Consider the following 13,082-nt stretch of genomic DNA (forward strand, 5'->3'; position numbering starts at 1 on the left):
GTCAGAGTTAAGCAATGGGAGTTAAGTGAACCAAGGTCACACAGCTAGAAAGTGTCTGAATCCAAATTTGAATCTAGGACCTCCTATCTCTAGGCTTGGCTCTCAATCCACTGAGCCTCCTACCTACATCCTTCTCTGCCTCTATTAATTGATTTTTGAAATCCTTTTTGAGCTCTTGCAGAGCCCAAGACCAATTCATATTCTCTTTGAAATTCTGTGTGTGTTTATTTTGCTATCATTGTCCCCTTCTGTGTGTGTTCCTTGATCTTCTTTGTCTCCATAACATTTTTCTATGGTTAGGTATTTTTTTTTGTTTGTTTGCTCATTTTCTCAGTCTTTTCCTTGACTTTTACTTTTATCTTAAAGGCAGGCTCTGTTCACCAGGCAGAGAAGGCACTTTCTTAAACTTCAGTTCTTTGATGCTAGCTGTATTCCTGGGTTTCTGCAAGTTTCAGTTTTTCCAAGGTGGTATGATAGCCTGTGACCTGAGAGCCACTACTTATTCAATCATCCCTGGGACTGTTGAAGGCTTGTAGAGCCCAGAGCACTGAGAGTTACCCTTTGCTTGGAATCAGGTTCTAGCCTCAGGCTGGACAGGGGCTTAATCAGAACAGGCAAACACTTTAGACTACCTTGCCCTGGGCCTTGTAACTTCACCTTGAGCTTGGTTAGGGGCTAACTCCTGGCTCAGTCTGGGTTTACACAGGCCAGGCAAGCTATGGCCTGCCTTGTGTTGGGATTCAGGTCCTCACTGCAGTTTTGGTCTGGGGCTCCTGGCCTCACTCTGAACTTATACAGACCAGGAATGCCATGTGGACCGCCTCATTGAAGGCTTGGGCAAGGGCTCTGGGCCTCCCCTTGGGCTCTCATCAGCTAGGTGCCTTGCCAATTGTCTTGTCCTGGGACTTGGGTCTTCAGTTTAGACTTGGGTTGGGGTTCAGAGCCTCTTTTTGGGTCTGTGCCGCCAGACACACCACAGACTGCCCAGTCCTCAGGCTTGGGGCCTCCTTATAGGCTTGGCCTGGAGCTTGGAACTTTAAGGGATGGGTATGGATTTTCACTGCTGTTGGTTTAGGCAGGGTTTCAGGGTCTCAGGTGCAGAACCTGAAACAGTAGATGGAGGGAGAGGCAGGGTTGCTGTTGGTTTGTTCTAGAACTCTTTGGTGCAACCTCTTGATGGTTATGCTCCCTTCTCACCCCAGTGAATAAGACCCTCTCTGTCTATTTTTCAAGTTATTCTCTGCATGAAAATTGCTTTACTCTTGTCTCATTTGTTTTTCCATTCTACTATTTGTTTTGAGGTGTTATTTTAAGGTTGTGTTGAATAACATTCTCATAGTGGTTGAAGCATTCCAGGCTTCTATTCTGCTATCTTTAAAAATAAGTGTTAGGGGTCAAGATGGCAGCTTAGAGAAAGCTAAAGTTCGGAGCTCCAGAAACCCTTCCTTACCGATCTCAAACGGAATGCTCCTAGGGCATCAAAATTCAAAACAAACAGCAGAATAGACCCCAGAAACACTCCTCCTGGACCTGGATCAAAAGGTACGGCCCCCCAAGAGTCAGAGCCCGAGATCACTCAGATCTAAGGGGAAGGCAAAGGGAAGGTCCCAGGACCCATCCCCCCCAACCCAGAGTGCTGAGTCCGAGGCAGCAGCAGGAAACTCAGGGAAGGCAGGGGGGCTTCGGGAGCCGGCTGTTCTGAGGACTGCCCCCTGAAAATGACCTGAGCCAGTCGCGGGGGCACCCAGACAGCAGGGAGGCAGAGAGAGATGGGGGGTGGGGGGAGCCTGTAGCCCCCTGACCAGAACCTTCCACCAGGGTCTCACTGAAGGTCGCTGCCTGAGGGCATACTCAGTCTGAGGTTAATCCTATCACCAGCCCTCAGAGCTCCAGGAAGCCACGGCACCTCCCCCCTCAGAGTACAGGGTCGTCTGAAACAACAGTAACCCTCAGGGCTGGCAAAAGGGACTCGGAGCTGAAGGCCCAATCCTGAAAACAACCTGACCCAGTCGAGGGGGCACCCAGACAGCAGGAAAACAGAGAGAGACAGGAGGAGCCTGTAGCCCCCTGACCAGATCCTTCCATCTGAGTCTCACTGAAGGTCCTTGCCTGAGGGCATACTCAGTCTGAGGTTAATCCTATCACCAGCCCTCAGAGCTCCGGGAAGCCGCGGCCCCCTTGTTCTAGGATCTCTGGGCAATTTTCTTTGATTATATCTTGTATTACGATGTTGAGTTTGCTGTTTATTTCTGGCTTTTCTGGTAGTCCAATTATTCTTAAATTATCTTTTCTCCCTCTATTTTCCAAGTCTGTCACCTTGTCAGTGAGATATTTTATGTTCTCTTCTAATTTCTTGGTCTTTTGGCTTTGCTTTATTAATTCTTGCTCATTGTCTTCGAGTGCCTGATTCTGACTTTTAAAGCCTGGTTTTCCTTTTCACTTTAGTCAAACTGGTTTTGTAGATGTGAATTTCTTTTGCATTATTTCCCACTTTTCCTCCCAGAGGGCTTCCATCTTTTTGATCCTTTCCAATTCAAATTCTTCATGGGTTTGTGGAGAGTTTCCATTTCCTTTGGAAGGTTTCGGAGCATTTGCTTGTGTTTCCTCTCCTATCTCCTCTGTATTTTGTATTTTTGCTCCATAAAATGTGTCCAAATTAACCCCTTCTTCTTGTTTTTCTTGGAATTTTGGGGCTTTTGTGCTTCTGTGGAGTTTGCCATATCTATCTGAGGGGGAGGACTAGCTTTTCTTATCTATGACTGGTGTTCAGAGGTTTTAGCCCTAGGCAGATTGTCTGTTCTATGCAGTTGTTGTTCTGTCTTCCTGGGGAAGCCAGGAATTGCTGGTGTTTCGGTGTTACTGCCCTCCTCCGTTCCCTCCCGATGCTTCTCCGTTGCCTTACTTCCAAGCTCTGAGCCTGGCCCGACCCTTTCCACGGGGTGTTTGTTTCTGTGCCTTAGTGGGCCAGGAGAGCCAGCACTCTGAGGGGGGAGGGGCCGTGGCTTCCTGGAGCTCAGAGGGCTCCTGATAGGATTAGCTTTCTCTGGGTTGAACTGAGTATGCCCTGAGGCAGGGACCTTCCCTGAGACTGGATGGAAGGATCCAGCCAGAAGGTGTTTCCCTGCTGTCTGGGTGCTCCCTCGTCTGAGTCAGGTTGTTTTCAGGAAGAGGTCTTCAGAATAGCTGGCCCTGAGGCTCTGAGGTTCCCTCTGCTGCCTTGGACTCTGGCACTCTGGGTTGGGGGGGATGGGTCCTGGGACCTTCCTTCTGCCTACCCCTTAGGTCTGAGTGATCTCGGGTTCTGTCTTTGGGGGGGGGGCGTACCTTTTGATCCAGGTCCAGGAGGAGGATTCCCGGGGTCTATGCTGTTGATTGTTTTGAATTTCGGTGCCCTAGGAGCATATAGTTTGAGTTTGGTAGGGAAGGCTTTCCGGAGATCTGAACTTTAGCTTTCTCTAAGCCGCCATCTTGACCGGAAGTCTCTTTTCTTCTTTTTAAAAGGTGTTATTCTTTAAAGGTAGCAATTCTGTTTAGATTTCTCTGGAGGAAAACATTCCTATGAATCAGTGACATAAAAAAGCAGAATTGGCTGTGTTTGGAGGGAGTGGATCTCTTTCAACAGAAATCTAAGGAAAAGCTAGAGATGACTTTTTGGGGGTATGCTTTGGATGGTATTTCTGTTCAAGTACAGGTTAGACTAGATGGCTCTGAATTCTTTTCCAAATCTGAGATTTTATGTTTCTGTGACAATTTAATCTCTAGCAAGATCCCAAGATAGAATGACAGGAGATGCTATGTTGATAAAGTCATAAGGTAAATATCATAAAGAATTTTAATCATAATAATTAACTGATATGACAAATAAAGCAGCACATACAGCAGGGATGTACAAGACTATGTAAAATGCATCTCTAATAATATATGCTGCTCATAATAATCAGTATGAGCAGCATATATTATTAGAGATGCATTTTTTTACATATGTTTATTGATACTTGACCAAGATGTTGTAAAGGTTAATTAGTGTTTTTGAAGTAATAAAAATACTTTTGAAATGCACATTGTAGGAAAGCACATTATTAAATAAAATTATCATTTTGCAATCATGTTATAACTTTCCAAGTGAGATCTAAATTTGATAATTCATATAATTGAGGCAGAGATTGAATTAGGTTATTACTTTATATTAGGGAAAACTGAGGTATAAGATGACTTGTGAAAGGTTACATATCTAGTGAACAGTCTTAAGGCTTCCTTACTTCCTGTCCAGTGCTCTAATCATTAGATGCTTTCTGACTCTAGGAAAACATTTAACTATATTTAATAAAAGAACTAGGACTTTGAGGGTACTGCATTTTTAATAAATGAAATATACATAGACTGTCAAGTTCACTATGTATATTATAACTGACATAATATGCACTTGAAAATAGCCTCCCTGATTATTGGGAATGTTTATTTTGCCATATATACACCATAGACTTTCAAAATAAATCAAAGGATGTTATATTTTCTCTGCTGTCACATTTCCAGCGTTTTTTTTTTTAGACATTTACCATTATGTTGAAAATATACATTTATGTATTATGATGGATGGATGGATAGCTAAACAGATGGATATTACGAGTTGCAGTGGCTAGAGAGCTGCTTTCTTTTAGGGCAGCCGGGAACACCTGGGTTCAGATCAAGTCTTTTTGACACATACTAGCCATCTGAACCTGGGTAAAAGTCACTTCACCTCTCCAGGACGGCGGAAACTACCAGATTGTTAATTCAGAGATAGAGCTGACCTGCATTCGTAGAGAGATCATCTTTGTTCTACAGTACCCTATGTCAGTGCAATTACAGGCCGTTTCCCTACTAAGGGTAAACACGCATACCTACTATGATATCTATTGAATAATATTAAAGCATTATTCAGGACACCTCTATTCTTTTACGTATTTTAATGTCTTACTTTCTCATCCTACATAAGGGGGAAAACGATTGCCTCTTTCCCACTTCCAAGCGAGAATAGAAAAGTGATAGAATTGGTAGTAAAATAACACTCCCAATAAACTACAACTCCCAAAATACATCGAGGGAAAGGCTGGCACATTCTCTCCCTACCTCCAGTCCCAGAGACTGTTGGAGCTTTTGGAACACTTCAGGGCAAAGGTGACCCTGTTGGGTACCTCGGCGAGGAAAGGAGCCAACCGGTTACCGCCTCTTTTGTGATGCATCCAGGGATTTGTAGTTCTCAGTCCAGCCTCAAAGGTTTCATAGGTGAGCCACAGAATACTACACATTCCATGATGCCCTGCGGTCTGGGCAGCGCCTGCGTCGAAGTTGGGGGAAGAGCGGTCGGCGGTGACGGCGGGAGGAGTAAAGATGGCTGCGCGGGGGTCTCCGCCTTCTGCTCCCGGTTGAATCGCTGGGAGGGCGGCGGCGATCAGGCTAGCGGCAGCGGCGGCAGCCGGGACCCGGGCCATGGCGGAGTTGGAGCACCTGGGTGGAAAGCGGGCCGAGTCGGCGCGGGTGCGGCGGGCTGAGCAGCTGCGGCGCTGGCGGGGCTCGCTGACTGAACAGGAGCCGGCGGAGCGGCGGGGCTCCGGGCGGCAGCTGCAGTCGTCCCGCCGTGGGGGGCCTCGGGTCCGCTTTGAGGACGGGGCCGTCTTCCTGGCAGCCTGCTCGAGCGGGGACACCGACGAGGTGAAGAGGCTGCTCGCTAGGGGAGCCGACATCAACACGGTCAACGTCGACGGGCTGACAGCCCTGCACCAGGTAACCCGGGGCACCTGCGAGCCGCCACCCCCCGAGGGAGCGGAGCAGGCAGGAGGATCCCCTTGGGGCTGCTCTATCTGCCTCACCTTTGAGCAATCACCTCTTGGCAGCCAAGGATCTCCCCAGTCCCACATCCACCACCCTTGGGACCAGTGTCATTCACTGCTCAGGTGTGTCTGGTCTTTGCTTATTGCTCCGTGCTCCTCGACAGCCCTCTCCTCTCCCCGCAAAGTTGTCAGGGGCACCGATATTTCTGCCTGTGGAGCCAGCCTTTCGTTGACAACATTTCATTTGTTTTTGTTTTTGTTACTGTTCCAAGGAGCAGTGTCATATAGGTGCCGAGTCAATGTCACTTGTCTGATGCACATTTATAGAAAAGCTTCCTGTCTGTGCTGCCCCCTATAGAATAATTGAGATCATTTCAGGGGTAAGCCCCTCAGGACAGCCTTACCTGCCTTCCAGTAGCCCTGCTGAAACTTCTGTGGTTTAGCTGGCTCGTAATGTGGTCACCCACAGTGTTCCACCAGATCAGTAGCCCGTAGAACATCGCTAGGACCCAAAAGTCCGCCTCGGTTACTGTCACCAAACTTTATCTTGCACAGAGCCCTTTCTTTTCATCCCTGAACTCATTGTTTTTAATGCTTTGTTTCCTCCCTGGCACAACCAGTAGGTGACCTGGGTGCTGTCCATCAGGGAGACCTTACTCTGTCACTTGTGTCCTCTGTGACATATAAAATGACCTCTCTTATTCTCATTTTGTGAACCTCAGAGTTCTTAATACTGTGTAAGGCCTACCATAGAAATAGATTTCTATATTTCAGTCTAGTTATGTGGCATTTAGATGCACTGACAGGTTCTTGGGGATAGCACCCTTCCTTCCTCCTTATGCCAGGCTTCTATATAATGCTGAGGATAACTAATTCCACCTTTTCAGATGTTTCTTAACCAGGCAGTTTGGTGAGCCTGTATCTCATCCACTGTGTCTTTCTCATTTCTCTTCTTCCTACCACCATGGAAAATTTGGATATACTTGAACAGGAATCTCATCCATACCATTCTCTAATAATCATTATCTAGCCTTTGCTTAATATGGTTTTCATAAGTGTTTACATACACATGATTCAAACAAGTATTTATTGTGAAAATACTGCTTTACATTACAATTCCCTAAATAATATCATCTAATAACTTACGTTACTTGGTGCCATTTTACCCCTTATATAGCTGTTGTAGTCTGGTTAGAAGAATATACATTTACCCATATTTACACCTACTAGTCTATATATGAAAGAATGTGCAATTTGAGCTGGTAGCTCAGATGGGCAAAAATGTTTCAATTTCTTTGTCTTTGGAATTCCTTGGGAGATATTTGGTTTCCAGGAGGACTGTTGTTTAGTAGATTTATTTGGGAAGGAATCATCCAGTGATCTCTAAACTTTTCCTATATTCTTTCCAGTACATAATTGGTTGGATCACTATGGCAGAAAGTTTTCTCAGTGTAATATAATGTTTCTTATAAAGTAACAACCAGTCACATTGCCCCATACTTAACATTGTACTTAATTTTATAAGTTAATAATGTCCCTTCTCTTTGCTTGATAACTCAACTCTCTAATGATTATATATCCCTATTTCTTTATAACTCCTTTATATACATTCAGCAGTATAATCCTTCTCATTACTGATCAATAGCTCTTAACATTTAGTGTACTCTAGAAATATGACTATGGGTGAATGGGATTTTGTTTTCCTCATATCTATTAATTCAAAGTGGGCATTTCTTGTATTATCAACAGGGCCAATAGCAAGCCCAACTAAGTAGGTAGTAGCACCAGTTTATATTGGAAAGAACTCAGCTAATAAGTTAGAGCGGCTCAAGGCTTTGAGGTCAAAACAGCCTTCTATTGAGGAGCCCTTCTCTTTGTTAACATCTAGACAAGGGGCCTTTATTGGCACAGGAACCTATTTGTAAGTCAGTTTCCGGCAAAGTGACTTTATGTCTCTCCATGGTCTGAATCACTCTCAAGGTAAACAGAAGATTATTTTCAAAATGAAGGTCAAGGGCAGCCAGAAATTGAACAATTTGCCTTATAGACTGATCCTTTTTTGATGAAGTGGAGAATGGTTATAATTATCTGGATAATTCAGGTTTTAAAAGCCCTGTTTATTCTTTGGTTATGCAGCAGATTTGACTTTAATTATCTAGATAATTGCTTCTCTTCCTACTTTTTTTGCCATAGAGCTCTGGCCAAATGTAGCATCTGTGGCTTCTCCTCTTGGTAGGTTAGAAGGAAGACACCTTAAAGAATCACTTAATTTTGAAATTCCTTTACTGTGTTTCCATCTTGTCCCACAAGGTCATAGCAAACTTTTTTATTCTCCATGCTAGTAATTCTTTGTAGGTGTTGTCCTTGTACTTCTGACATACTTTTCTTGGCAGTCTTTACTAAGGCCCAAAGGTGCCTGAGTCCAAGATAACAAGTACTAGGGAAACTATTAATATAACTTGAAATGGGTGTGGATGGAAAACACCTTAACTATATCATCAAAAGCCAAGAAACTCACAGCTTTACCTAAGATGATATGGATTGTCATTTTTCTTTGTATCTATAAATGTCTTTTTATTTATTTATTTAAAAAAAAAAAACCCTATCTTCCTTCTTGGAATCAGTACTGTGTATTGGTTCCAAGGCAGAAGAGTGGTAAGGGCTAGACAGTGGGGGTTAAGTGACTTGCCCAGGGTCACACAGCTAGGAAGTGTCTGAGGCCACATTTGAACCCAGGACCTCCTGTCTCTAGGTCTGACTCTCAATCCATTGAGCCACTCAGCTGCCCCTTATAAATGTCTTTTAAAAAATTGGGTTAAAAACTTGATAATAGGTGTTACAGATAACCACTTGCCTAAGATAAACACATAGTTCATGCTGGGTACATGCAAAAGAGGGTCTTTTTCATTAGTTTAATTATTTATTTATTTCCTAGGGGAGATTGGGCTGATAATTCTTTATGGGTTGGTAAATTTGGAGTATTTCTTTGTGACTAACATGCAATATCTTATGTGAAAACCTTCATATTGTGGCTCTAGAAGATGTGAGTTTGGGGATATTAGGATACAGTCCCTTGGAGACTGTATTTGTTAAATTATCAGTCTGCTGTGACTGGGCAGGTGATTTTACTGGAAAAAAAGAGAGTAAATTCTACTGTATGCCAGATTAAGGTGAAGGACAGAGTTCTTTCCTGTTTCTAGAAGGTGTTGGACCTGTAGGAAGCAAATGACTACCTGCAATAACCCCAACTCATCCGTAGAACCACAAGGCGATTCAGGACACAATTTTTTCCTGAATGGCAGATCTAGCCTCATTACTTCTCTGTTCAATTCCCAATAACTCTCTATTACTTCTGGGATCAACTACAGACCCTTCAATTAACCCTACCTTTAAATGGACCCTGTTCCTTTATCAGTGCTTAGCCTACTAGACTTATTCTAATTTGAGCCCAGAGCCCCCTGGTTCATAGGATTATTGATTTAGAGTTGAAAGAGATCTTAGAGATCATTGAATCTATACCTTCCTTTCTATTTTTTTTTCTGTTTTATTAATACTTTTTGAATCATTGAAATAAAAAAACAATTTGGCAAAACTGACATACAGAGCTGTTTGTTAGAATATATAGCATTCTTAGCCCTCTACCTTTCTGTGTAGAGTACAGAAGTGAATGTCATCGATCTGGCCTCCAGCACTAAGATTGATCATTATATTTAATCTAAGATCAGCTGCCTTTTAAAGTTGTTTTCGTTTACATTGTTTTAGTCATTTTGCTTGCTTGTTGGCATTTCTTAAGTATTTACATTATGCCAAGTACTAAAGAAAGATAGTTCGTAACCCTCAAGGACCTTACATTCTAATGGGGGAAACCAATACATAAAAGAGAATTTGATAATTGGCTGTGATGAGGAAAGAGGTAGTCTTGGTATTGGGGAATGTTGGCTGTTTGGACAATGAGGAATGACTGGTTTAGGACTCTTCCCCAAAGTGGAGATTCTAGTAAAAACTCACGAGAATGGAAACAGAAGGCAGGTGTGGCATTGGCAGTATAGTCTGGATAATGTTTCATTTTATAACATGTAGAAATATTTATTTTATTTTCTGGCATTTATAGAGGCTTTATCATAACCTTCTTCATCTTTTTTTTTTCTTGGAATGCAAGCCAGTTACTTCTTATAGAAATTTCTCTTCATCTACTGTCATGTTGGGTAATCAGTTTGTCATTTAGTTAGATTAAGTTCCTGTTCTGGTTCTACTCTCTTTAGGACTTTGTCAGTTCATATAGGTCTTCCTGCTTTATTCTAACCTCCTCATATTTGCCACTTAAAATGGTACAGTAATATTCCATTGCATTCATACACTAGCTTGCCTTGCCATTCTGTAATTGATGTACACTTCCCTTTGTTTCTAGTTTTTACTATTGCAAAAGTGCTGCTACTAGGGGCAGCTGGGTAGCTCAGTGGATTGAGAGCCAGGCTTAGAGACAGGAGGTCATAGGTTCAAATCTGGCCTCAGATACTTCCCAGCTGTGTGACCTGGGCAAGTCACTTGACCCCCATTACCTAGCCTCTTCTGCCTTGGAACCAATATACAGCATTGATTCCAAGACGGAAGGTAAGGGTTTAAAAAAACAACAACAACAAACAAAGCAGTTCTACTACAAGGGCCACCTAGATTCAGGCCTGGAAATTGGAGGTCCTGGGTTCAAATTTGGCCTTAGACATTTCCTAGCTGTGTGATCCTGGGCAAATCACTTAATCTTCATTGCCTAGCTCTTCTGCCTTGGAACCAATACATAGTGCTGCTATTAATATTTTGATATATTTAATACTTTTATTTTTGTCTTTAACTTCTTTGAGTTAAACATCTAGGAGCAGGATTGCTGGATAAAACAATATGAACAGAGTACCCACTTTTCTTAGATAATTGCAAATGACTTTTCCAGAAGGATAGACTAACAGCTCTACCAACATTATATTAATATGTATTAGTCTTTCTGTAGACTATGAGGTCTTAACACTTTTTGCATTATGTGCCCTTTCTTAGAACAGTATTTTTAAATGCATTACATAAAATATCTGATTACCAAAGAATCCAATTATATAAAATACCATACATATCATATAAATCATATCTTACATATATTACATATAGAAAACCAAATATATTCAAATGTTTTAAGAAACAAGTTCATTTTCCCCAGATTAAGAATCCTGGGGTCTGTAGGATCCTCCAAAATAAATGATTTCCATCTTTTATCATTGCAAATTTGATGAGTGTGGGGGAGAAATAGAGTTATATTAATTAGACTTTTTCTTATTAGGGATTTGGAGCTTTTTTATATGGTTGTTGATGGTTATCATTTCTTCTTTTGAGAATGGTGTATGATCTTTGACCATTCTTCTTGTAGTAGAGTGCCTGTCAATCAAGAACCAGGGTTCCAAATGGAATGTTCCCAGGAGTTGGCAGTTGAGCTGACCAAGAGGAGGGGACTTGACTTGGAGTCACTCTCTCTGGAGGTTGGAACCTGGCTGAAAGACCCTGGTGGGGTGACTTGGTTTTGGAGTTCTCTGGCTTTGGACAGTTGAAGTTGACAAGAAGGAGAAACTTGACTTTTGAGTTGGTGGTCTTTTTAAGAGTTGAGCTGGTCAGGAGAAACTGAGAGACTTTGAACTTTGTTTTCTCTTTTGAGAGAATTGTCTCAGACTGAAGGACCCTTGGGGGGGGTGGTCTTCAGAGTTTAAGCTGAGAGACCTTGCTGATTTTGTGAAGAAGAAGAAAGAAGATTTAAAAAGCTGTTGTCCTCCATCTCCCTAAATGTCTTAGAATCACAGCTTGTGACTAGACTCCTTTCCCAAGCCCTCATAATCCTCATTTTAGATTAGAGACATCCTCATCCCTTTCACCTCAGTTTCCCATCCTGTTATTCTAATAAACTCCTTACCTGAGAAAGAAAATTAGAGTATTTTATAGTTCACTCAGGGGGGAGGGAAGAAGCCAAAGGCTTCAAGAAGAATTGGGAGGTGGGGGAGGCAAGGGAGGAGAGGGTTGGAGAAGGGAGGGAGTGAAGTGGGGAGGAGGTTTAGAAAGATATACTGATCCATCAGCCATCAGTAGGGATCAGTAGGCAAATCCCAGAGCATTCCCCAGAGTAGTTCAGCATTTCTCATTCCTACTTCCATTACCAATAAGCAGTTTTAGGTTCCTGTAGCAAAATAATCTTTATATTCTTTGACCATTTGTCTCTTGTGGTATGATCCTCATTTTGCAAATGAGGAAACTTGACCCTAGAGAGGTTGAAGTGATTTGTTCAGTCTCATATAGTTAATGAATGTCAGAACTGGTATTTGAATCCAGGGATCTTGTCATTTTATATGCCATGCTGCTTCTTAATTAATTTAGAAGTGAATTGACTCTTGGAAATAGAAGGGTTAAGTGACTTGCCCCTGCTGACATAGCTAGGAAAGTGTTCAAGACAGAATGCAAACTCGGGTTCTTGCATATCCTTTCTCTCTCTTTTTAAATTAAATTTAATTTTGTTTTTAGTTTTGAATTTTCACCCACTTCCATGTCCCCCCATTGAGAAAACCAGAGAATTGATGCCCATAACAGACATGTATAATTAAGCAAAATAAATTCCTTCTTTAGCCCTGACTGGTATCCTTTCTCCTAAACAGCATTTCTGTCTTGTAAACATATACTTGTAACAATAATGAATTTTACCTCACTCTAACATTTTCCTTTAATGTCAGGGCATAGGAAAAGTAAATGTTCTAAGTGAAAATCTTTCTGCTGTTTTCTTATGGTGGGGCCAGAAAAGTAATTTATTCAGTATATCTCTCCACTTTGGTTTTTATGATTTTGGGGGGTACCATATTGAATGTCTGGCTCCTTTTTTTGTTAGATGATAAAACTCCATGTTTCCAGATCTTTGACATTAGAGCACAGCTAACATTGGGAATAGGGCATTTTGTTTTTGAGGAGATAGTTATAAGCGACTCTTTATGCTTGCATTTTCTTTCTAGCCAAATTCTTGCTTTATTAGTAAAGTTCTGCCAAATGGCTGTATATTTTCATACTGATTTATGGGATTTTTTTTTTTTTTGGAACTTCTTAAAAATAGTATGACTTTTTTTTAGATAGTTTAATTTTAATTCTGATAGGGGTTTGGGCTTAGATGACTTTCCTAGATTTCCTTGATCAGATTGATCTAGGATTGGGAAACAACTTTTCTTATTGAATCTTTAACCAAAAAATGAGATATTAGTTTTTTTA

At 41.9% G+C, this 13,082-nt stretch overlaps 1 protein-coding gene across 5 annotated transcripts in view; it reads left to right on the forward strand.

Moving 5' to 3' along the window:
- The first annotated feature begins 5,277 nt into the window (after positions 1-5,277).
- The window catches only part of PPP1R12B (protein phosphatase 1 regulatory subunit 12B), a 316,463-nt gene continuing 308,658 nt past the window's right edge, over positions 5,278-13,082 (forward strand). For all 5 annotated transcript variants that reach the window (XM_007481152.3, XM_001363985.4, XM_007481151.3 and 2 more), the window contains exon 1: positions 5,278-5,763. In XM_007481152.3, coding sequence (XP_007481214.1) covers positions 5,470-5,763 — 294 coding nt within the window. In that variant the 5' untranslated portion in view covers positions 5,278-5,469. The remainder of the gene's footprint in view (positions 5,764-13,082) is intronic.

Source organism: Monodelphis domestica, chromosome 2, assembly GCF_027887165.1.
Source record: "Monodelphis domestica isolate mMonDom1 chromosome 2, mMonDom1.pri, whole genome shotgun sequence".
Taxonomy (NCBI): domain Eukaryota; kingdom Metazoa; phylum Chordata; class Mammalia; order Didelphimorphia; family Didelphidae; genus Monodelphis; species Monodelphis domestica.